Source organism: Vigna radiata, chromosome 2 (genome assembly GCF_000741045.1).
Source record: "Vigna radiata var. radiata cultivar VC1973A chromosome 2, Vradiata_ver6, whole genome shotgun sequence".
Lineage (NCBI taxonomy): Eukaryota > Viridiplantae > Streptophyta > Magnoliopsida > Fabales > Fabaceae > Vigna > Vigna radiata.
In genome coordinates this window covers 6861353-6886597 of record NC_028352.1, presented here as the reverse complement: position 1 = coordinate 6886597, position 25245 = coordinate 6861353, and the positions used below count along the sequence as shown (strand labels likewise).

At 30.0% G+C, this 25245-nt stretch overlaps 2 protein-coding genes and 1 non-coding gene across 3 annotated transcripts; 1 reads left to right on the top strand and 2 right to left on the bottom strand.

The window, feature by feature from the left end:
• On the bottom strand, positions 1–69 carry TRNAF-AAA. The gene has a single exon. It is a non-coding gene; the product is annotated as a tRNA-Phe (tRNA).
• Positions 70–5530: 5461 nt separating this feature from the next.
• LOC106756625 (probable glucuronoxylan glucuronosyltransferase IRX7) lies at positions 5531–8353 on the top strand. Its single transcript, XM_014639123.2, has 4 exons — positions 5531–6223; positions 6364–6731; positions 6815–7065; positions 7254–8353. The coding sequence occupies exons 1-4, from the start codon at positions 5944–5946 to the stop codon at positions 7732–7734; spliced, it is 1380 nt and encodes a 459-aa protein (XP_014494609.1). The 5' UTR covers positions 5531–5943; the 3' UTR covers positions 7735–8353.
• Positions 8354–10665: 2312 nt separating this feature from the next.
• LOC106754330 (xyloglucan endotransglucosylase/hydrolase protein 31) lies at positions 10666–12521 on the bottom strand. Its single transcript, XM_014636342.2, has 4 exons — positions 12204–12521; positions 11954–12054; positions 11634–11851; positions 10666–11389 (listed from the first exon to the last, which is right to left on the bottom strand). Exons 1-4 carry the CDS (start codon positions 12433–12435, stop codon positions 11029–11031), a joined length of 912 nt encoding a protein of 303 aa, XP_014491828.1. The 5' UTR covers positions 12436–12521; the 3' UTR covers positions 10666–11028.
• Between the last annotated feature and the right edge of the window lie 12724 nt (positions 12522–25245).

Genomic DNA, 25245 nt, shown 5'->3' with positions numbered 1-25245 from the left:
TGATGAGCATGGATTGAACATGCGACCTTCAGATCTTTAATCTGATGCTCTCCCAACTAAGCTATCACCGCAAATCAAAGATGCCACCAACCAGAAACCAACATCCAGCCAATAGTGTTGCAGAGGCTAACAGGGATTAAACTCGAAAAGCAGACATCAACAACAAATTGAAATCCAAACCATATCACTATGTTGATGATGTTGTGTCCCAATGACAACAAGAGTATTTTGCAGATGAATTTTATCATTTAAGAAAAAGAACACAAGAAAAAGGAAACATAAAAGGGGAAGGTTGCATCTGATCCAAAGAGGAAAGGGAAAAAACAGAACAACGAGCTCCTTTTAAGATAACAAAGTTACCCCTCTAGATACTGTGTATTATAGATTAATCACACCCAAATGATGAAAATTCCTCATAATTTTTTGATTATTTTTCTTAGTTTGGTACCACTCTAAAGGGTGAATTTTTACCAATTGTCAATGACTGCATCAGGTTTTCTCAGCAATTATTCCTTTAGAGTTCAACAGAGATAACAATAATTATTTCTAGAAGTGGAATTGCATTTCTTCCTAAAAATGGAATTATTGTGGTGCAGGTGAAGATTGGAGAAGATAACGAGGTATTTCAAGCGTAACTTAGGGTTTTAGGGTCTGTTTGGGTAACTTAGGGTAACCTAGGTCACGTCATTATAATTATTATTATTTTTTTTTAATTTACACATTCAAATATATCATATGTGTCACGTATACATCAAACTGTACAGGTCACTCAGTTTTGGTCACGGTGGCACTTCCACCGTTACGTTTTTAAAGCCGTGAGACAAAAGGATATTATTGAATATTTTTTAACGAAATATAGAATCTTAATAAACTTTTTAAAAAGTAAGATCATTTTGAACCAAATCCCTAAAAATAGGGATCAAGTGGTGTATTAAACCTAATTGTAATAATCAATTGTCAATAAAAAGAACTTACTTGAATGTCAAAATGTCTTTAACATATACCCACGATTCATATTTGGATTGTGCAAGAAGAAAAACGACAGAAAAAAAAAAGAAAGAAGACTATGTGAAATTGTGAGAATGTCTCTTTCGAGTTTACGTAATGAATCAGAGACCAAGTTGATTGATCTATCATCACGAGATATAAATATATATTCTAGCTAGAAAGTAAAAATCTTATCTACTACAACGTAAAAAGATGTGATCACATCACTTGAATTATTTACAAGTTTAATTTTATATAAATATAAAAAAAAAATAAAGCTAAACGTCACCTGAATATTAAATAACTTTAGCCAGCCAACTAGTCCACATACGGAACCATTGGAGCAGTATTGGAGCGATCCAAATAATTGGTAGATTCAAGTCCGAACGTTAAGCTGCTTCTCATATGTTTGCGAAACTTCAACCACCCACAATGCTGGTGGCGGAAAAGGGCTCCAAAGCTATAACTATTCTTTGCAATCAACGGACGCTGCTTCCATTTCCAGAGACCGTTTTATGAACTCCGGTGACGTCAATGTTTTAACTATATATAAGGTAAAAATATAATCTCCAAAGCAAGGGAATATACTCATTCATCCAACATTCAAAGTTCAAACCACTTCCCAAAATCTGAAAGAATATGAAAAATATATATATAATATAGCAAGTTATAGTTGGAAATTACTAATGTGTGAATTCATTATTCCTTGTAGTCTGTCACATGCACACATGGGAAGATGTTCCCGAAGGCAAAGCCAATTTTTCATCAAACTTTTCTCTCCAATAATTTGGAAGATTCTTCATTTTATGACCAAAGCTCTGCCACTTCCTCTCTGTTATTCACTTCACTGCATGTGCTCAAACAGCTCATACCACAATGTTGTAGGGTCATGCTCTTTTCTATCATTCAAATCACAACACCTTCGTTTCTAACCAGATGCATAAACACACATTTCTTCATCTTCCGGAATATTACATTGCCAACTGTATAACTTGTCTTCTCTTCTCTTCCAATGCTGTCTTACAACCTTACTTACAAATATTTTTAATCTGTTTTTACTTTTTAAATTTTAATTCAATTTAATTTTAAAATTTAAAAATAAATAAATATAATTCTTCTAATTTAATCATATTAATTTTTTTACGTATAAAGTATTAATTTAGACTGACATTTAAATCCTTTTTTACTTTGAGAGACAAGCCATGTAAAAATTCTGGCATGTAATAATAACTATTCGTCCTTTTCTGTATAGCTAATTAAATAGCAAATGTGGTCAACTCGGACCACGTCTTCCATACTGTTAAATTTTGAAAGACAGAGTCTTGGCTTTCTTCTTCATTTATATATTACCTAACTCAACTGCACAAATAAATGTTTCGGGTTATTAAAGTAAACCCAAGTCTGATTAACAACTTATATCAATCAATCTGTTTTTGCCTGTTACGTCCTGTATTAAAGTTTTTTAATTTCTTATTTTCTTCCTGTATGATAAATAATAAGAGAAAAAAATATGACATAATAATTCCTAAGACTAGTTTATATGTTATAATAATCGAATACAAAATTAACATTAATTGAATGAGTGCTTCTACACATATCTTTGCCTTCCAAAAAATACTTTAGTTGGCTTAGCTTTTATGCGCAATATCGTTGGTTGCTAGTTTCCTTAATCAGGGAGGGAAAATGACATGCCTTCAAAAGTGGACAAGATATAAAGAAACCAAAGAGACAAAAAAACCTTATATGACCTAAACAACACAAAAGTTAAAAAGAAAATAACACTAGCAGCATTTTTTTAAAGTTTTATTATATTATCTCATACCTTCTAAAAAATTAGTTCAGTCAAATTCAAATTTTCCCATACAAAAACAAAAAAACCTAAAATTATATGCTAAAAAGACAGCCATTAACGTTGCGTTTGTTTCAGCAGACGAATTCACACAGACAGAAAGAGTGCGAGGAAAGCTAGAAAAATAATAAAATAAATGTCATAAAACATGAAAAACGAGAAACTTTCTTACTTTAAACTTTCTCTTCGCACATAGAAGATTTGCAAAGAAAGTTAAGTAACTTATCATTTTATATATAAAATCATACATTAATTATATTTTAATGTATATGTATATATATAATGTTTTTATATATTTTTATATTATAATAAATATATAATTAAAGTAATCAATAACTTAAATTTTGATATTTATTGAATATATTTTAATTTTTGATTATTTTTATTTGTGATTATAAATATTATTTAAAAAATATATAATATTTTTTCTTTAAGTAAATTTTAGTGTTAATTTATACTTGAAACATATTTTTATTTATTTTATTCATGATATCATAAATAAATTTTCACAAACTTTTCTCTCAAACTACACTACTTTTTTCCCTTCATTTTCATATCCACCCAAATTCATCACCTGAATCCTTCAAATCTAAAAAAAAAAAAGAATAAGAAAGAATTGCATAATAAAATTAACATGGTTTATTTGAAGTATTAACAAACTTTAATTTTATTTACGTTTATGAAATGATTCACGAAATTTAAACAACTTCACAAATTTTCTTACAATAAACTCTTACCCAAAAATATTCACCAAATTTAAATATTACAACTTCAAGTGTGTTTATTTTTTAAAATAATTTAGGAAAATGAATATGAGAATAAAATTATTCAGATTAAGAGAAAAGTGAAGAAAAATAAAGATATTTAAAATGAAAGTTAGTTAACAGTGTAATAGGTTTGATAGATTACAAATTATTATAGATTTTTAATAGATAAAATATTATAATTTTAAGATGGTAATATATAACAGAATATTTAGCAAAAACAAAAAATTCAAATGCAAATTTTATCTTTATTTATGTATATATCTTTTTTTTTTTAAATTTTCACACTTTATTTATCAACTGTGAGAAACAAAGAGGGCCTAAGTGTTAATGTCAACTAATAATGTAAAAGTCATATTTATAAAACAATACTATTATAAATAACATCCGTGAAATGTTTTCTTTACGGTTTCACTAAATAGTTTACTGAAATTTTGTAAGAAATATAATAAAATCTATATATCAACATCGGATGATCTATCACGAATTAAACAAGTCAAAAACATTTTGACAAGAATTTTCCATTTTTGAGTATAAAACTTCCATAGAACATTTGTATTTTGCATACATTGCATCCATAGATTTGTGAAGTGAAAGTTGCAGGCGGAATTAATCTTTGATTTGAATTTATTAAGGAAACAATGATGGCAACTTAGGATATGTTTGTAATACAATGCTTATCTGACCAAAACTCCAACCACAAAATTCCTTTACATATTCCACCACATAGAATTATAGGTAACTCGTACTTATCCTATTACCTTTGACTCTAAGATACCATCAAACATGCAAACTTCTTTTTCTTTATTAACTTTAAATCACATTCACTGATTTTCGCCAAATACAGATTACAAGGCATAATCGAATCCTAAAACAAAAAAAAATATATATATATATTTTAATCATAAATTATAACTTTTAATATGATAATAAGTTTTGTACTTGTTTTGCTACGAGAGAAAAATATTAGCTTGCCGTGTACGAAACTTAACAATTATAGAAATATAATGTCCCAACCATGTATATTGTCCGAGCTATCATATCATCACCTACGTGGCTACCCTGTGCCTCTGGCTAGGGGAAGCAATATATTTTTCATAATAACAAAAAAAGAAGTAGAAATAACTCATTTTAAGTCACGTGATAACAATTATTCAAAAAAGATTTTAACATAAATAAATAAATATCGCTTCGTGTTATATATCTTCACTCAACAATAAATAAATCTGTTTATTATTTTTACTCTTGGAAAAAGTTTTAAAAACCTAAAATTTTATTTCGCCCCACCTAATTGCTTTTTTATTCTCGTTGAAGAATTTTCAAGTTATAGAAACTCAGATCATAAGCAACAAAATAATTGTTTGCTGAATAAGTCAACAAATTGTTTTAGTCCTTTTAATCAGTAAAAAAAATAATAAATATCAGCCCGTAAAATTAGTTACATGATTTGATTTGATGCAAACTTGCCGATCTTATCATATGCATCAAATACGATCCACTGTTGAATGCTTGGACACTACCTTATTGGCTGCTTGCACTTTCATGAATGATGGTCAGACAGAGATTGTCACGTTGTTCTAGGTGTTGTTACTTAATCTCATATTCATCATAAAACATGTTTAAGACAACCTTATCTTCTTTGCAAAGCCACAAGAATTAGTTGTACCTAGAACCACTCGCACCAACTTAATCCAATTGTAAGTATTAAACCAGTCTTAACGACAACAGCACTGTTACTGTAATTCGTTTAAATATCAATACAACGTAGTAAATCTTAACTTGTTCTATAGAAATGAGTTTTAATTTGAATATGTTTTTCATGGTTGATACGAGACAATACATAAAGTTAAAAAGTACTGAGAAAGAGGTCTAAAAAGCTGCATAATAAGCAAGTCCGTGGCCAACCTCATTTCTGATCCTTTGCTACCTTTCAGCCTTTCACCATGTGACCTAACAAACAATCTCTCTCTCTTTTGCACACGCTCTTTGTTCCCTCAATAATTACGGAATAATCGAAATTAGGAAGACACAAAATCCCTGTAACAAAATAACACAGCCCATAACCATTTTTTCTTTGAACACAATACTTTAATCCCACCCTCACTTTTCCCTGATAAAAAATTGACAAACCCCCTTTGTTTATTCTCTAGGCAAAAACGAAGTGCTAACAACACAACCCAACACAACACAAAACAAAACAAAACACCCCTGTTTGGTTTCTCCTCCCGTCACTGTTTCTTCGTTTCTACTTCTTCTCACACCCGAACAAGATAGCAGTTCCTCAACCACCTTGATCCCCTCCATACCTTGCTTGTTTTTCTTTTCCCTCTCAATTTAAATGAAATGGCTCTGCACAAAACACCCCCAAATAGCAGGGGGTACTATGTTAAGATGAAGCTCCTTCACAAACATGGAAGACCTCATCACCAGCAAGAAAAAAACTGCTTTTACAAATACTACAAATGGCTTCTATGGCTCTCTCTTTCCCTTTATTTCTTCACTTCCTACCTCATAAGCAACAACAACCACGCCAAACAACCCTCTCACCACCAAACAACTCATGTCTCCAGAACTCTCATTGAATCAAACAAGACAGCTCCTTCGCAATCTCTGCACTCTCTAGGTACCTGGAATCGATCTCGTTTTATCCTACAGTCAAAGAAAATATCTTTCACGGAAGAAAAATATTGTTTTGAAGTTAAAGTTTAGAAATTTAGTCTTGTTTGATATTTTGTATTGATATTTTGGTTTTCTGGTTATAAGGGTCTTCGTCGCTGAACAACTTGAAGGTGTTTGTGTACGATCTTCCGCCCAAGTACAACACGGATTGGTTATCGAACGAGAGGTGTAGCAAGCATTTGTTCGCGTCGGAGGTTGCCATTCACAGGGCTCTGTTGACTAGCGAGTTCCGCACTTTTGACCCTTACGAAGCTGACTTTTTCTTCGTACCCGTTTACGTCTCTTGCAACTTCAGCACCGTCAATGGCTTTCCCGCGATTGGTCACGCGCGCTCCCTCATCGCTTCCGCTGTCAACCTCCTCTCCTCGGAGTACCCTTTCTGGAACCGGAGCAGGGGCTCCGACCACGTCTTCGTCGCCTCGCATGACTTCGGCTCGTGTTTCCACACGCTGGTATGTTCATCTTTTGTTTTTCTCTCCAGACGGTTTCGCTCGTTCATTTCGTCGACTGATCTGTTTTGTTTGGTTTTCCGAAGGAGGACGTGGCGGTGGCTGATGGCGTCCCAGAAATCATGAGAAACTCGATCGTGTTGCAGACGTTTGGCGTTGTGTACGACCACCCATGTCAGAAGGTTGAGCACGTGGTGATTCCGCCGTACGTTTCGCCGGAAAGTGTCCAGGACACGATGGATAACTCTCCGGTGAACGGACGGCGAGATATTTGGGTTTTCTTCCGAGGGAAAATGGAACTTCATCCCAAGAACGTTAGTGGAAGATTTTACAGCAAGTAAAAACCATCTCCATTTCTTCAACTCAATTTAAATTTGTACAAAATAGTCAAAACATATTTAATGGAAACTTCAATCTTGCTCTTTAGAGATTTAAAATACATTTTTGGTTGACAAAAATTATCTTTTTAGCATTTAAAAATTATTTTTCATTTTTGTTGATAATTTCACTGCTTTCACCTTGAAGGAAAGTGAGGACAATGATATGGCGAAAGTTCAACGGTGACCGGAGGTTTTACCTACAGAGACACAGGTTTGCCGGTTACCAGTCAGAGATTGCACGCTCGGTGTTTTGTCTGTGCCCTTTGGGGTGGGCCCCGTGGAGCCCGAGGCTGGTAGAGTCCGTTGCTCTGGGTTGCGTGCCGGTAGTTATAGCGGACGGTATCCGTCTGCCGTTTCTCTCCGCCGTGAAATGGTCGGAGATATCGATCACGGTGGCGGAGAGGGACGTCGGGAGACTGGCGGAGATACTGGAGCGCGTGGAGGCGACGAACCTGAGCACGATTCAAAGGAACCTGTGGGACCCGGCGACGAGAAGGGCGCTACTTTTTAACAGCCAGGTTCGGGAAGGGGATGCCACGTGGCAGGTGCTACGTGCTTTGAGCGAAAAGCTGGACAGGTCCTACAGGGGTTCGAGGGTTTCACGCCAATTGGATTTTGACACGTAAGAGTTTTAAAATCGGCGCCAAGTTGGTTCCTTGTTTGTTTCTTCACCCGTGCTCATGACATTACGCAGACAAAACACGGTGCTGCATGGAAGATAAAAATAATAAGCGAATAAATAAATAAATAGTAAATAATAAAAAGAAGATTTAGTGGATGACAGCTGGAATTTATTCAGAGATGGAATTTAATGACTCATGCTGGGGCCCATAGGGGAAGATGAGCTTTACGACTTTCTTCGAGGTTATTAATGGTGACGTGGTTTATGGTGATGACATGGCAATAATTGATTGGAGGGATTTGCGGTTTGGAGAAGAGGAACTGAAAAGTATATCTGGGATAAATTTTGTATAATCATTTTTGGTGTAAATAGATTTAAAAGGATATATAATAGGATTTTTTGAAATGTCTTAGCTGGTTTTATTTATTATTGTGTTTGAATTGATTGAATTGGTAAGTGGAAAGTGAGGGTTGTGTGAGTTGTTTTGGAATGAAAATTATTTTTGAGTTTGTCAGTGAAATGATTAATGAGAATGGATATGAATGGAGGGAGAGAAGGGTGTGTCAGAAATGTCAGAACTTTTATAGTGGTTGTTTAAACTTTTAATTTTTATTTTTTTTCAAGTTAATGGGGGCTGTCAGAGTGGTCACGGATGTGTTCAAGGGTTGTCAAAATCAAAAAAGTAATAATTATTTACTACATTTTGTCATTTATTAAAAAAATATTTTTTTCATTAAATAATATTTGTTTAATATAAAATTATAACCTGGAAATACGAGCAAATTAATCCACCATTTAAACAACCTGAATGTAATTAAACCACAAATTAAATAGTCTAATATAAATTTTAAATATCTAGATTTGTCTCTCTAATAATTAAATTGTAAACCATTGCAAGAATTCAAACAAAAAATTAAACCAAATTTAATGAGAAAAAAAATCAAATACTTCTAGAATCCGTCGAGATTTCAGAGACGAATTTTTACACACGAAATTGAATGAAAAAAAAAATCAAATTGTTTTGTAACTCTCATGTTTGAATTTGAATAACTAAAAGAATATTCTTTTAATAACTAAAATAATATTTGAAATAATGAAAAAACTAGTGTTTTTTTATTCACTTATTGTGTTACTCTCATGTTTGAATTTGAATAAAATCAGCGAAAACACCTGCGAACTCATAATTTCTATTTTACCCTAAAATAAATTTAAAAATATTTTAACCGGTGATTTATAGTTTAAACTATAATAAATGATAAGTTCTGATTCTTCAAACAGTGTTTATATATGATCATTATGTTTGTATAATTTCTATTTAATATATTTGTATCTTGATTAAGAATCCATAGTCAACAGAGGAATTTATGTACCTGTTGAAAAGTGAATAAAACTTCACATTTTTTATATTAATCCCTTTTCCATAACCATTAATGGCTTCATAATTCTGAAAATAAAGTAATTAACATACATGTTTGGGAAAGGTTTTCCACGTACATAGATATCTACACATGGTAAGATATTGTACATTTTTGATTTAGCACTCGTTTTTCTTGGATCTTGTCCGCTCACACTCCTTCAGTCTTGACCGTTAGGTGGACTTCGATCTTTAAATTTGGTACCACTAAAAAAGACCTCTTTGTTTGCACTCCAACAATGAAAATATTATTATTCTTATGATGTTTAAAAAGAAAAAAAAAACTTGATTTTTTGTTTTCATTGGTAAGCCAGTAATTTCATAACGTCTAATCCTATAATTATCAATATATATATATATATATATATATATATATATATATATATATATATATATATATATATATATGATATTAAGTTTCCTTTGCCTTATCCGAACTATTTTGTCATCTTGTTCTATTTTTTTCCCCAATAATTGAATCTCATGCACAGGAAATTTACAATCAAGATGAAATATAGATAATTATTAACAAAAATATTGATATATATTATCGATAATGATGTTTTTATTTATTTTCATGATGAAGAAAGCGTGTGTTCTCGTTACTAATAGTTTTTTAATTTTTTCTCTTTTAAATGATTATATTCTTAACACTTATAATTCGTTTTAGTTTAAACAAACGTCTTACTTTAATCTCACATCGGATTACTGAATTTTGTGTTTGAATCCTACAAATACAACAATGTGAAAAATATAAAGATAAAATTTTACCTTTCAATATTATTCAACTCATAAAAATACGTGATAAATACGAAATAAACATTTTAGCAATAAATTAATTATTCACATAATATTTACAACAACATTTTTTTAATTGGCAATTTTCGTCATGACTATATTTATTTTATTAATAATATTTGGGACTTCAAGGAGTACTAAAATAAAAAAAAAAAACATTTTTAATAACACCAAAAATTAGGAAGAGACAAATGACAACCGAAAATCTCACATAAAATTGAATTAAAATGATGCTTAGTAAATTATCATAAAAGGTGTATAAATATAGATATACAAAACAAAACGGATATTTATAATTTAACCGTTTTCTAAAATCTATATTGAAAAATTAGGGTACCTATTTATAGAAGAGGTAATATTTTGAAAAAGAAAGAGAAAAAAATTATTTTATAAGTGCCAAGTTTTCATTTTGGTGGTTGAAATGGCAATTTTTTTCCTTTTAATTATTAATTGACAAAAGGCACGAATTGATTTGGTTGTCGTATCTATCAAACTTTAGTACTGTTTCGGCACTGAATTATGGTGTGGCCCATTTCGTTATCCACATACAGATTCCTGATCAGGGCCTTTACATGGGCCAGCAACAGTACCAAATTATGATTTGGGTTTGTTTTTTTTCGATAACCCTTTTAAAAAATAAGACAAAAAACGGAATAAGATATAATTGAAAGGTGAAAGTGTAGAATAAAAAGTTTGTGAGTGTTAAAGTAATAATATCCAAAATGAAAATATAAGAATATGGTGCTGCTTTCAAAGAGTTTGCTTACAAGGGAGCATGTCCTTTATCTCAATGTCACTTTTCACACCGATACACGTATCAGAAAAGCATTCTTATCAATTTATTTCGACACTATAGGACCCAAAACATTTCTACAACAACACAATGACACGACACAACACAACAAAACAAAATATTCCAATCATTGGAGTGGCTTGGACGTTCAACTGCTCTTGCAATTACACTTAGCAATGGGACCATCACAAAAACCACCCCCAACACCGTTTCAAAGTTTCAATTTTTAAAGTATAAGTATATAAAGGGTAACATAGAATTGAGACACACCAACATGAACAAACAACCTTGGCTTAGCATTCTGGGATCAGATTGTGGTCTCTCCTAGGATCATGGCAATAGTTGTACACCATGTAGTTGGTTTGGACCCATTGCATGGCCCTGAACTGCTGAGGGCTCAGACTTCCAAAGCCAGAAGGAGATGCAGAAGGTGGGTGGCATGAGGCAGAGCTTTCACTGGTGCAACCTTGAAGTCTGAAGTTTTTGTACCTACCAATGAAGGGTTGGTATCTGTAATCAGCTTTGTATTTTCCACCCTCTGTTGCCCAAGAAGATGCATCCCATATTGACCCATACACATACATTGGCCTTGTAGGGTATGTGGCCTCACTTTTCCTTGGATACCTTCTTATTGGGACATCATCCACAAAAAATCTGCATATATTATTTCCATCACAACACAACTTAGTTATCAACAATGCTAAATATTGCAACAACTACATGGAAGTGCTGTAGCTACGATTTGTTTCTATTTTATAATTTCATGAACAGATAAAGGGATATTACTATAGTGAGGGGATCATAGTATGATTGTGAAACAAAATTGCCTTTTCAACTTAACAATTTAGAATAAGCGTAGTTATGAAAATTGGTGGCAGGAGAATGCATGGAATATTACATTAACTCAGAGGGTTTCCATAGAACTGCATAGTTGTGAAAATCCTGTGTTGGGTCAAACCAGAGATGAAACCTCATTTCTCTTCCTATAATATTCCCATCTCCACTTCCTCTGATGTATACATTTGTCTGCAAGACATATGGCTTGTCCGGCGTGGTACCAAGGAACTCTATGTCAATTTCATCATGGTTTCCGGGGTGGTCTTGGTTGTTTGAAAGCTGCAATTCCCAAAGAGTTCAGAGAAAGAGATTAAAATTTGCACTGGAAAGAAGAGATTTTTACTTTTTCAACATTAGCTGAATTTGTAGAGAAATTCTCACGTAGAGAGATGTAATGACTCCTGCAGTGTAACCAGGATGAAGCTTAATTGCAGCACCAAAGTATCCAGACTTGTAAGAGTGAAGTGACTTGAATCCACTCCCTGTGTCACAAAACAATGTCTTAGTTAGAGTATGGTCTAAGCTAGTAGCAGTGAGTGAAGAATGGAGTAATTGTGCGTTACCAAAACCTTGTGATTGTGAATTAAGTGAAATTATGAGTCAGATGTGAGAGTGGGACAAATTTACATACCAGTGCTAGTGTCTAGCCATATTGTCAATGAGCCTTGGTCTATTCTCTGATGCTGAGGTCCCCAAAGGTTTTTAAAGCCTCGATTGAAGCTAATAGGACTAATTTTGGAACTGGGGTAGTAGCCAGGTGAAGGTGGTCCCTGAGCATAACCAGAATAAATCATACATGAGAGTGCAAGAAGGAAGAGAACAGGAACAACCATTGGGAGGAAAGAGGATAGTGATGATGGCATTGTAGGAAGAAAATGACTCTGCTAAAATGCAGGGTGGGGCTGAAGGTTTTAGGTAAGTGGTAGTTATGAAAGAGTTATGGCTAAAGAGTATGATATATAAAGGGGTTCAAGGCCCTACTATTCCAAAAAGGTGATAAGTTAGTTGATTGGGGAGTTACACATGATGACAAAAACTTATCACATTTGTGGTAACCATAGGGGAATATTTTGAAGTTAAGGTGTGGGCTTTTTCTGTGTAATTTCTTCAAGGGGGGGAACTTCCTTTTCAAGTGAATACCTGTTTGGTATAAACTTGCAAATTATAATGTACCACTTGAATGGAATAACATGGAGGAAGAATGCCACTGTTATAGTTTAGACATGTATGGTTCACCACACCGAATCACAAAACATCACCATTGAACATTAGGACAAGGTATATATTGCATTCAAAAACATGGGCAACTAATGTCTCATATGTTCTTTTTGGGAATTGTGATGGGAAAGGACAACTTCTCAATGAATGATAACTTTCTTATGGTGTACTTTCTCACTGTTACATACAATTTCTTCTTCAAAGTATTCAATCAAAGTTGTTAACAAGTTATTACACTGATGCTATACGCAATTTAGGCTGATGCAGAAATTGAGATTCAATTTTGAATGTCGGTTGTAGAAAGAGTTTGACCATGCTCATTGTGTAGTGCAGCTTAGTGGCACAATTAGCGGTCAGAGATAGTTATTTAATCACAAGATTACCTCATAACAAAGTAAAACATCTAGACTTCAGAAAGTGATTCTCCTACTTGAATTTGTCATGTTCTGCTATAGAGGATTTATAATCTAAACGGGTCAACATTGAATTTGTCAAATGCCAAAGAGTGCCACAATTAATTATCAATCAGTGGGAGTGATTTAATATTATAACCCATTAAAGATGCTCAATCTGCAAAGTGAAGCATTTGGGTTTTGGAAACTGATTCCTCTTGCATGACCTGAATTCCTCACATGCAACACAGAGGGATTATAATTAACTGGTCAACATTTAGCAACTTGAATGGAACTTGCAACCACCAAAACCAATTTTCCAATTTGCATGTTTTGACTATTTTGAGCTTGAGAATATCAAGCCGAACAAACTTACTTTCAAGATCGCATTTTCATTCTGCAGATTCATTGCAGTGTCTGCAATATCAGCGACCCCAGAAATTTGTATGTGACCAACCATGATTTTATTAAATTTTACACAATTTTTTTTATCTAAAAAAGAAACAAGGAAATCTCAACAACTAGATTTAGAAAAAGTTGTGGTTGCGGTCGTTACTTGAGAGAAAACCTACCTCAAAGTGGTTATCAAAATATAAGGGTTGTGTGAATACATTATTGATAATGACCAGTGTAGTGTAGTGTATAACTAAAGTGCGTTGACAAAATAGCACATAATGCCATTTTTTAATCTTAGTCTGTCGGCAAAGTCTCAAGGCTGAAAATTATCCACCAATTCTTGGTTAGCTCATAAATTGAGGAAAATTGTTCTTTCATAGGAAGCACAAACTTAATTTAAGGTACAGTTTCAAGTACATAATTTGAAGGAACAAATAGATTGTTCACAATTTTCAAGAATAGCACAGAATGAGATGACTGCACAATTGGATCTCAAGTCTTTTACCTTTTAGGACACTTTCAAGTAAAACATCCAAGTTGTTAGATTTGGTATTAACCTATTTAAGTCAAATTAACCTATAGCAATGAGTTTATTGACTCACATATATGACATATTTCTTTTTATTTTGAAGAGCATAAAGGAAAACAATTCAGCTAAGAAAGTTGTTGTCTACATTATCATCTACTAGTAAATGTGTCTGCCATGTTTTTCGCTGCAATGTTTCCATGATTTATGGTTGAGGTGCAAAATAATTTTCAATCCTTCCCCTGCATGGAAACGTATTCCAGTTATGAAAAGACTTGTCTCTATAATATGAGATCAAGTTTAAAAGGGGTATGATAAGTCCAGTCAGAAAAATCAATGAAATTTGTTTGCACACTCTACTATTTAGATAAACCAATGTGTTGGATCATTTTTGGGAGCCTTTGGCGTGCTGGTTTTGAATTTAGAGACCAATCCTTATGGTCATAAACATGCAAAACTCTGCAAATTTTTTCCTACCACGTTCTTATGTCTGTCATAAGAAAACCAAATACACTACTGCTACAAGGCATGTGGAAGCATTTATATTTATAGAATATGTGACATGTTTTTCAAATCTCAATTACAAGAGTTTGACAAAGTAATTTTCTTATCAAAAGTAGGGCATATACTTGAGCATAGTTGGCTGAGAATTCTTCCTTAGTAGGCGATGGTAGCACATGTAAAAGAAGTACTCAGATGTTCTTGTCAATGCATTCAGGATAAAGTATGAACCATATGCATGCAATATTCTTAAAAAGTAAATTTTAAATCTAATTTATCTTTCTAGTTTATATGATCTTCAGTACATCCAAAAAATCATATATATCTCTATATGAAATTAATCCATGTAAAATCTTTTATAAAAAATCTTTTATAAAAGATAAAGTTTATATCTTAAAAGTATAACAAATCCAGTCAAATATTAAATTTGTCACAAAATTTATTGATTAATGTAACGTCCCGACCAAATCTATGAGTAACTAAATCAATTCCTTTAAGCTATCATTCAACTGTATAGTTCCATACCTATACAGTCTCTGGATCCCTCTCATTCCGGTGTATGTTCGATTCGTCCATGTGCCCCTTCCACTAGAAGCCTGCCAGGAGCCGCTCTTTGTCCGTGCCTCTACCACCGGCGATCACTTTCCATCCTCGTCAATGCCCGGGTGTCACAATTAACACTTTGGGTTTTGTGTAGATATGATGTTAAAATGATGCTAAAACCTAAAATTTAGGTAAAATTTAGGTACAAATTAACTACATTAATTTTAAGTAGAATTTAGCATGTTCTTGCACTTTCTAGATATAGTGTAGCTAATCATGATAAAAGAGAAGTACTTTCTGTTATTTATGTCTTAATCTTCCGTAACAGAAATAAAATAGCAACAAATGTTTGTCTACTACTATCTGCTAAAATTCAAGGACACATGGACCCAAATAATTAAACAGGTCTACATCCATCACCTTCCTCCCATTCTGAATAAGTGCTCATTCTCAAAGCTTTCTGAACCACAGCTCTATGGTGAAGTCTTGTCTTATAAATACTTTATTTTCAATTCAGTCATTGATATTAAGTAACAATAATCAAGATGTGCTGCAATGGGAACTTGTAATATTATATGTGGAAGAATGGAACTTGTAACCCATTTGAAGAAAAGTTCATAAAGTAAATATGTTACTTTGCACTTTATACATCTAAAACATAAAAGTTCGAACAAAAACAAAACTTGTTTAGTATGTTGAAATTGTAATACTATATTAAGAATTTGGTGTTTGTTTTTCCTAGGGTTTGGTGTTTGCTTCTTTGATCAAAAGATGATATAAAGAGGCGACAGGATAAGGAGTGTTGTATCTGCAAAGATCTTTCTTTTGTCTGTTGTCATATTGTGTAGAAGACAGAAGTAAAGAATGGGAAACATGCTGAAATTACGCTGATGCAATTGCGATTTTGAGTTACTTCACAATTTGCTTAAGGAATTGAAGAAGAAAAGAGTTTCTTTTTGGATAATGATATTTAGATAATATTTGAACATTGATTACGTGTCAATTGTTCAAAAATTATTCCATAATCGATAACAATAATTATAAACATTATTGCGAAATAATTTTTGACTAATAAAAAAAATGTTGTCTAAATATCATTATCCTTTCTTTTTTACCTTCTTAATAATTACATTAAGTTGTCTTTAATTTGGTAAAAATGTTACTTTTAAAGGTATTCTTTTTGACTTAATATTTTCTTATTAAAGTCTAAAATAAATATTTGTATATACTAAAGTCCCATATAGTTAAGGATATTAAATATCCATGCATACATGAAAAAAGAAATTTCAAGGTCGCAATTAACGTCATAGCAAGTAATTTATTCGGCAGGTATGAGTAGGTTTTTAAATATAATTTAAAAAATACAAGGATTTTGAAATCAAACTCTTAATTATAATATTAGTTGTATCACACACGCAACCTTGATATATCGGTTGTTGGGGCTATGTAAGTATTAAAATTTATACATTTTCTTAAGCGATAATAGAAATTGTTCTTTTAAAAAAGATATTAAAAATTATTTTAAATATTTAAAATTTTAAAAAAATAATCACCAATTTAATGTATTAAAAAGATTCTTCATTAATGTGCTAAAATTGATATTTTTATCAGCCATATCTTTCTATGACGATTCTTCTTAGTCATATCTCAAATAATAATACATTTTGTGTTAGTTATTATTATTTTTTTTAAGACAATAATAGTCAACAACATCTGGACAATAATTTGTTTCAAGACAATCGAAAAATATAAAAATAAATAGCAAAGATAATAACTTTCAAACAAATTATCGTGATCATTCAATATCTAAATTGTTTTCCTAAATTTGACCTAAAACATGAATTTGTTGTGCATTTGACGTGGAAATAATATATATAAATTATATAGAAAGTTAAAATATTTGTTAACAATTGAGTTATGAATTAGGTATTCAATTGTTAACTCATACTTTATTTTTCTCCTTTTTTTTATGGTGCAATTTCTTTGTAATATATAGAATAAGATTATCTTTTAGACCTTCCGACCAATTCTAAACATGTTCAACTAGGATGTCAGATAAAATTGCATTGTAATTTCTTTTTGAAAATTTGCTTTGAAGATTTGAGTTAATAAAGATGTTTTTTAAAATCATTTTGGGTAACGATAGGATATCTTAGTCTTTGTAAATGTTTTTGTCATTCTAAATAATTATTTAAATCAAAATCACATATTATTAAAAATATCTAATCTTGTTTGTAACAATAAAAAAAAATCTTTTTAATTAGATATTTATTAGCCAATCAGGTTAAAATAAATCAATCTGACTTAGTTTATCATCTTAACTAGTGCAAAACGCGGAAAAGTACTTTTCAATCAAAAGTAAAACATGAATATATGAAGAATAAATTTTATGATATGTAATATAATACAAATAAAATTAAGATTTAATTAATAATTTAGTTTTTCTATTTAGATATTTATTCATTTTTATTTTATATATGTTCCACTTATTTGAGTTCTTATTTTAAAATAAATAAATAAATTGAGTCGTTATTTATAAAAGGATATACAATATGATTTTTATGTTAAATTGATGTTAATGTTGTTTGAAAATGTTACGTGTTAAAATTTAGATTTATCATGTAATAAAATTTATATTATCTTTTACATGTTAAAATTAAAAGAATTTTAAAATAGAAAATTATTCTGATTTTAATAACTTTGATTTTAACATGTGACATTTTTGAACAGTGTTAATATCGTTTAACCAAATAAGTTATATTAAATTTTTTACAAATACCAAGACTCAATTACATAAAAAATACAAATATAAGAACCAAAACAAATAAAAACTTAAATATAAAAATTAAATTATTGACTAATATATAATAAAACATATATAATTAAGTTTATTTATGACTTTCTAAGACGTGGAATGATTGAATGTTGTTAGTTACATTCATTGGATAAAAAGCTTAAGCTATTTAAGGTTTAACTTATGAAATCACTTGTTAATTTTATGAAAACTTTTTCACATGTTATCTCCACTCAACGCTCTTCGGTTGATGCAAGAACTACAAGTTAAATTCATAAAATATCATAAATTTTATAATTGTATTTCAATAGTATATAAGATTAATTACTTAAAGTTAACACAATGAATTGTAACTTCTTTCTAGAGATAATATGTGTTCCTTGCAACTCAATTATGTAAAAGTTAATTGTACATTGAAATTTATGTCTATTATGAAACTTAGTAAAATTAAATCATGTGTACACAACAAATAAATTATTAAAAAAAACTTATGCTATTGATGTACTTTTAATTACCAAAATATCATGTTTCTTGTGTAATTAAAACAAGAGAACCATAAGAGATTGTTGAGGAAGAATTACTACCAATTGCTAGTGATCCTTAGATTTTCAAACAATATTAGTGTAAAATAAGTTACATAAATATAATTTAATTTATTAAAAACATATTTATCATTGCAAATAAGATGTTAATTAAGTTGTCTTATTTTTTTCCCTTTTCAAAGGTATTTAATAGATACTTTTGCATATCTTCACCTTTATTCCTAACTTCTTGAGTGGTAACAGGGTCAATAAATCCATATATGTGATCATTCTTCCTCTCAATGCATATATGATGTAAATACCTTAAAAATTAAAAATGAATAATGTTAAAATAATGTATTGTACCTTCAAACTTGATAAAAGTAAAAATTTGCATAACCAACTAAAGTTACGATAATGATATACATAACATAGCAATACTAGAGAGAACTTAAAGAACATCCTTCTAACATAAAAAAAGGAAGGCAAGATGTCATGTTTGTGATTTTAGGAGACATTTCTAACTCTATAGGTGTAAAGGAGTTCTTCATTGATAATCAACCAAGTAGTTCTAGAATTGTTTGTTGTGACGGTTGTGGTAGTGATTTATTCACCTTTTTCCCCCTTATGCTCCAACCTAGTATACATATCTAAAAACTTAAATAAGATTAATATACACTGATAAGAAAAATGAGTAATTAAAAAACCAAGAACAATTACCTCCTTTACAATTGCTAATCTTACTAGCCAAAAGATAAAATTTCCAAGCGTTTGCCTTACTACCTGAACCTCTTAAATGGACATCGAGACTTGAGCAATAGCATCTCGAACATTTACAACCACCACTCTCATCATATCAACTTTAATGATTTCACGGTGTATGATTGACCCCAATGTATACATTTTACCTATGATAACCATATAATATTGTAAAATAGATCAAAAAATATACAACAAACAAGTACATGTCAAATAATATAATTAGACAAAATTACCAAAAGCCACCAAGCATACGAGGACATCTTCACTTAACAACTCATAACCTACATCAATAGTGGGATAAACCTCTTAAGGAGAAACACCACAACTCCCTTTTGTGCTTATACAAATAGGAGAAGGTTATTGAGAGGAATTCCTAGGCTGGCCTTGAAGGAGAGGCTAACTCTACTCGCATGTTTTCTAATAATTGTACTCATATATCATAGTACTCATTTAGTTGTGCCTCCATATCACAATAGTCTTTTTTAATCTCGCTCATATCCTTTATGATTTCTTCTCTAATAAATTTGAGAATTTCAATGATATAGACTTTACTATGATGAGTTGATAGAGGACTAAATAATTTATTGATGTCATCAAATTTTTCAACACCACAAACACATCCAATATACTTTAGACGATCAATGGTAACTAATTGTATATCCTTGTAGACTGAAGATACCTTGTATGTTCTGCTCTACCAGTTTATCTTAAAATCCAAAAATTTGAACTTAAGTTAACCAAAGTTTATCTTAAAATCCAAAAATTTGAACTTAAGTTAACCAAATATGTTAATAGTATGTTAGTATTAAAGTATTTACAAATATGGTTATTGATTCTTCAAATGTGTACTTCTAATGATTTTTGGTAAACTCTCTTCTATCATGCCAAGAAGGACAAATTGTCGTAATCATATCTAAGGCCCACTAAAACGAGTCATTCATCCATAGTGTTCCATTCTTTTCGCAGGCACCTACTTCCTCCAAAGTAAACCAAATGGATGGTTATTTAACACGTAATTGATAGTTTTATATGATCACTTATCCCACAAATAAAAAAACACACATTTAAAAAGACACAAAAACCAAAAACATGCTACAGGTGTCAAAAGTCCAAACATATATATTTAGGTAATAGCATAAATAGTTTTGGTTTAGTTTTTTTTATTGGATTCTTTCATTCTTGCTAGTCAAAAACAAAAAATCTCAGAATAAAAAAATTAGTTTGTAAACTCGCTTATGTATACTAACTTATGTATTCATCATTGTTGAATTAATCAAACAAAACTTTACTACTTATTCTAGTTTTGAAACACCTCATATATAAATAATTATATCTTTTCTACAGAAACCAAATTTTTATCCTTTTCTTTTGTCTTAAATAACTTTTTGGTCTCCACAATGTCAAAGTTTTTTCTGGTTCCTATTTTAGGGTTTGTTTGATTTTTATTTTTCTTAATTGATGTTGTTATTACCTCTTTCCATGAATGTCATCAAAACTGTCAATTCAATACTGACATAGTCTAAATTGTTACCGCATGATATTATTAGGAACTAAAATAATAGGTTATATATATTTATAAATGTTAAAATATAAAAAAACATTTTATCTGTAGGATTAAAATAGAAAAGTGATAAACTTTTGGAAGAAATCTTACAAATAAAATATTCACGGAATAAAAAAACATATTAATAAAGATAATAAATAAAATATAATGTGTTTAAGAAGGACTGATGATTAATAGAGATATCTTTGCCAGCTCTAATAATTCATCTAAAATTTTCTTAAATCAATCGTTTTTAAAATCTAACATAATTTACCATTACTTTTTTACCTAATTTAATCGTGGGTAAGGATACCAACATATAGAATCCAATATAGACAGTGACTACTTACAATCCACCTATTATTTGATCCACGTATGTATATTTGTTTATAAAATATTTGCAAATATTTTAAAACTAATTAGTTGTAGATATTCACAAATATTTAAAAAAATATACTTTTATAAATTATTAAAATAAAATTACAAAAAATATATATAATATAATATAAATTAAATTAAATATAAATTAAAATTTAACTTTAATTAAATTTAACCTTATATAATATAAATTAATTTTAATTTTAATTAAATTTAACTTAATAAAATATAAATTAAATTTTTATTTCTATTTTTGCGATGGATACAAATAATATAATATTCACACCTGATTCATTTATAAACGGATATTAAAATATTTGCTATTCGCAACCCACGGGTAATAAATATCCACAGATGTCAACTATCCGTCATGAATATTATCTTTGAATAACACAAATTTTTTGCCATCCCTAATAATGAGAATGCTTATCATTATAAAAAAAAAATTGCAATAGTCAACTAAATATACTTTTTCTCTATTAAAAAAAGTGTATGTGATTATTAGTCTTTGTTAATACTAACTTTTAGTTGCTAAAAGTAAAATTATTGCAATTTCTTTTTTATCAAAATAATAAATATTAAAAATAGAAGGATTTTTCTTTATAAAAAATGTATAAGATCAAATGTGGAAATTACATTTCTTTATCATCGAACCTCTAGAATTTATTACCATTCATTAAAGACATATATATATAACCTCAAATATATTACCTTTTTCTTTTCTTATAATGCTTTGTGAAAAAGAAACAAGTTCTTCACTGTAAGAAGATTAACTAATATGAAGCCTTTTATGATAAAACCTTTTATGATAAGTTGATGTAACATTTTTAATGATATCTTTTTAATGATATCTTGATAATGTCATCACCATTAAAATTATTAGCAATAAATTAAGATTTAAAAATAAAACAAAAACCAAAACGATGATGTTAGACAACTAACCCATCAAGTACTAGCAACATTATAATTTACATTAAAGCCTTATGAACCATTAATCGTATAATTATCAAATTATTCATGATAATAACATCAGTGTTACGCTTTCAAATACAGTATAATTATAAATCTGCTTAAGTTGAGATGCTTTTGGGGATAACAATTATTGCATAAATGGATTAAATAGTTGTAGGGCCATTGATTATCATAATATATCATGGTCCCATGCTATTATTCATATTTTAAACCATGGATATAGGCTGCAAACTTATTGCAAATAAAATACACCTTGCTTCCTAACTAAAGTAACATACCACAACTAGAGTTTATGACCATTGTGGAGTTTTGGACTTTTCATAATATTTAGATTCTTAAATTATCACACCTAATCTTTTGTTTGTGACTGCAATTATATGAATCAATCCATGAAGTCTAATATGGAAGAGAATAATGCATTGATTACTTCATATATACTAATAAACGTTGCATTGCAAATATGCTATATGGGAATCTATACATATATATATAGATAGATAGCATTCATTACAACCTTAGCCAAAATTTCAACAGAGAGTGATCAAATTCCAAACGTTGTGTGTCATGTAGAAATTCATGTCGTTTGTTATAGACAATTGAAAACACCCCTTTGTCTCATACACATTGCCGACACCTTGATTGTGCCATTGCACCCAATTCAAGACTACCCTTTGGCTTATATGATTTTTGTTTATTTTTATCTCTCTCTTATCCAAATCTTAGCTTTAAGTTTCAAGAGTTTTCATTAGGTATTCATATAATAAATTAGTGGACTTATTTTAATATTATTATAGTGCTACGCCAACTTTGTCCACAAAAATGAACGAAAGTAGTGGCATGCACGAAGAATCTATATGAAAGGACAAGAATGTACAAAATGGATTAGTGGAATCAATGCTTAATCAAATGCTCATGGGCATTTTTCAATTATTACTAGCCCTAGTGTTTTGGTACACATCTCATTGAATATAGTACTACGGATCGCATAATCAATTTTTAAATGTTTCAATGAATTAGATCATAAAAGTTACTATGTAAAGATGATTTTAAGTTTTAAGTTTTGGCAACTTCAAAAACAAAACATGCTTATGGGATCCATGTAAAATATGGTATACTATTTATTTAAAAGGAAAAAAACAAAAACCATGGATGAAACCGGTTTCATATGATGGTGAATTTCAGAATGTAAAATCAAAGGTTTAAAATTCTTAAAAAAACTACTATTTGCTTTGAGCTTTTGATATATATATATATATATATATATATATATATTAGATTCGGAATAACTCACTTTCAAATTTCTTATCATATTAAAGTTAATTTAACTACGAGTTTGTCGGGTAATGATTGTAACAAAATAATAATTATTATGTTTAATAATAGTTATAATGATAATAACAACAGGACAATGATAACAAAACTATAGTGTATATATAATGAATATATAATTTGAATTAGATAGTTTTTCCGGTAGATGAGTCATATAAGTTCAGAGGAAAAGATGGAAATAATGAAAATGACTTGGTATAGAATTTTATGAATTGTAAAAGTAGAGATGCAAAAATTATACTTGCTTTTATTCTTATAAAGATAAAATATTATACAAGGATACGTTGAGAACTAATATATATGTTAGTGGTATTGGAAGGTTCAATCTAGATATTATCCGTTTTGAGTCAAACCCTCTTATTTATAAAGATATTTTATATGCATATAAATTATGTTTATTTTTTATTTTATCTGATGTGGGATGTAAGACTTTGTTTGTACTACCAAGTGAAACTTATAAAAAAAAAGTAAAAATTAAGAAGATCAAAATTAAAATCAAAGTGGGGTTGGAAAGTTTAAATGAAATGTTTAAAATGATTCTTTGCAACAACGTCTTGCCACTTTAACATGTCTCATAAATCTAAAAGTAAGAATGTAGAGAGAACAAGAATTGAAGATTATTCTTTTAGATCATTACACGTATGAACTTTTTAAATATAGATGTGAGTTGATTTATTAAATTGTTAATTGAACATCTAGTGGCTGTATTATAATATAGTACTCATATAAATGTAATATGCTACTTGTTAATGATTTTAGTCTTCTCAACTATTGTGAAGATATAATATAATAGTATCCAATTATGTAGTGTTTTTACAATCTTGGAAAAATGTTAGAATATCCTAAATACCTTGTTATATTTATTTAATTTTTTGTTGCTTATAAAAGAAAAACTTTTAAAGCTAAATATTGAAATTACAATTTTATTTTAAAAGAAATATTAAAGTATTTTTAAAGCTGAATTAGAGTTTATTTCAACTTATAGTTTTGGTCAAATAAACTGTTCTAGAAATTAAATAAATAAAAATCTCAACCCCTCATGTTTTCTCTCTCTTTTGAATTAAGTAGCTTGATAACGCAAGTTGTGATATATAATGCGAGTTGAAATTTGGAAATTAAGTGGTAGTGTAATTAATTAGGCCGATTTAAACCTGTATTTATTTACACTATTTTTATATCAAACTCACATGTAGAACTTATAAAATTAGGCCGATTTTCAATATAAAATTTGTAGAACTTATAAAATGTATTTTGAAACAAGTTTTTAGGAGTAAAGTTTTCGGAATAAACTTTCGAAATACAAATAATATCTTCTGGTACAAGTTTTCCAGAATATCTCTATAAGAAATTTATTTAGAAAATAATTTTTAATCACACATAAAATATGATTTAGAAAGAGCTTTCTAAAACAATTTATCTTTCAAATTTCTTTCTTCTTTTTCCACTGCATCGTTCTTCTTCTCTTCATCTCCTTAAAACAATATGATAGTGACAACAAAGACAAAAGTAGTGTAGTGGTTAAGTCATGTTATTTTGGAGGTGCAGTTAGTAATTTTGGGGGTACATTAATAGCCTAGAAGTATTACAAGTCATCCACATCCCAGACCGAGATAAAAGGGGGGGTTACTCCCTGTACCTCCCCAATTCTAACCCCCACCCCCCATTCCATTTTTAAGATTTGTTTTATTAGTTTACTTTTTATATTAATTTTTAGATATTTTAATAATGGAATTTATATGTTTTGATGTATTATTTTTAAATATATTTTTAACGTATAAATGGGAGAGTGAGAGTTGCA

What these genes read in the sequence shown, in the direction of transcription:
- LOC106754330 (XM_014636342.2), bottom strand. Translation starts at nt 12,435, where the DNA reads ATGCCATCATCACTATCCTCTTTCCTCCCAATGGTTGTTCCTGTTCTC. An exon ending in GAGTCATTACATCTCTCTAC is followed by an intron (nt 11,852 to 11,953) that starts GTGAGAATTTCT and finishes TGGGAATTGCAG; the next exon opens with CTTTCAAACAACCAAGACCA. An exon ending in TGGAAACCCTCTGAGTTAAT is followed by an intron (nt 11,390 to 11,633) that starts GTAATATTCCAT and finishes TAATATATGCAG; the next exon opens with ATTTTTTGTGGATGATGTCC.
- LOC106756625 (XM_014639123.2), top strand. Translation starts at nt 5,944, where the DNA reads ATGGCTCTGCACAAAACACCCCCAAATAGCAGGGGGTACTATGTTAAG. An exon ending in GCTCGTGTTTCCACACGCTG is followed by an intron (nt 6,732 to 6,814) that starts GTATGTTCATCT and finishes GGTTTTCCGAAG; the next exon opens with GAGGACGTGGCGGTGGCTGA. An exon ending in AGTGGAAGATTTTACAGCAA is followed by an intron (nt 7,066 to 7,253) that starts GTAAAAACCATC and finishes TTCACCTTGAAG; the next exon opens with GAAAGTGAGGACAATGATAT.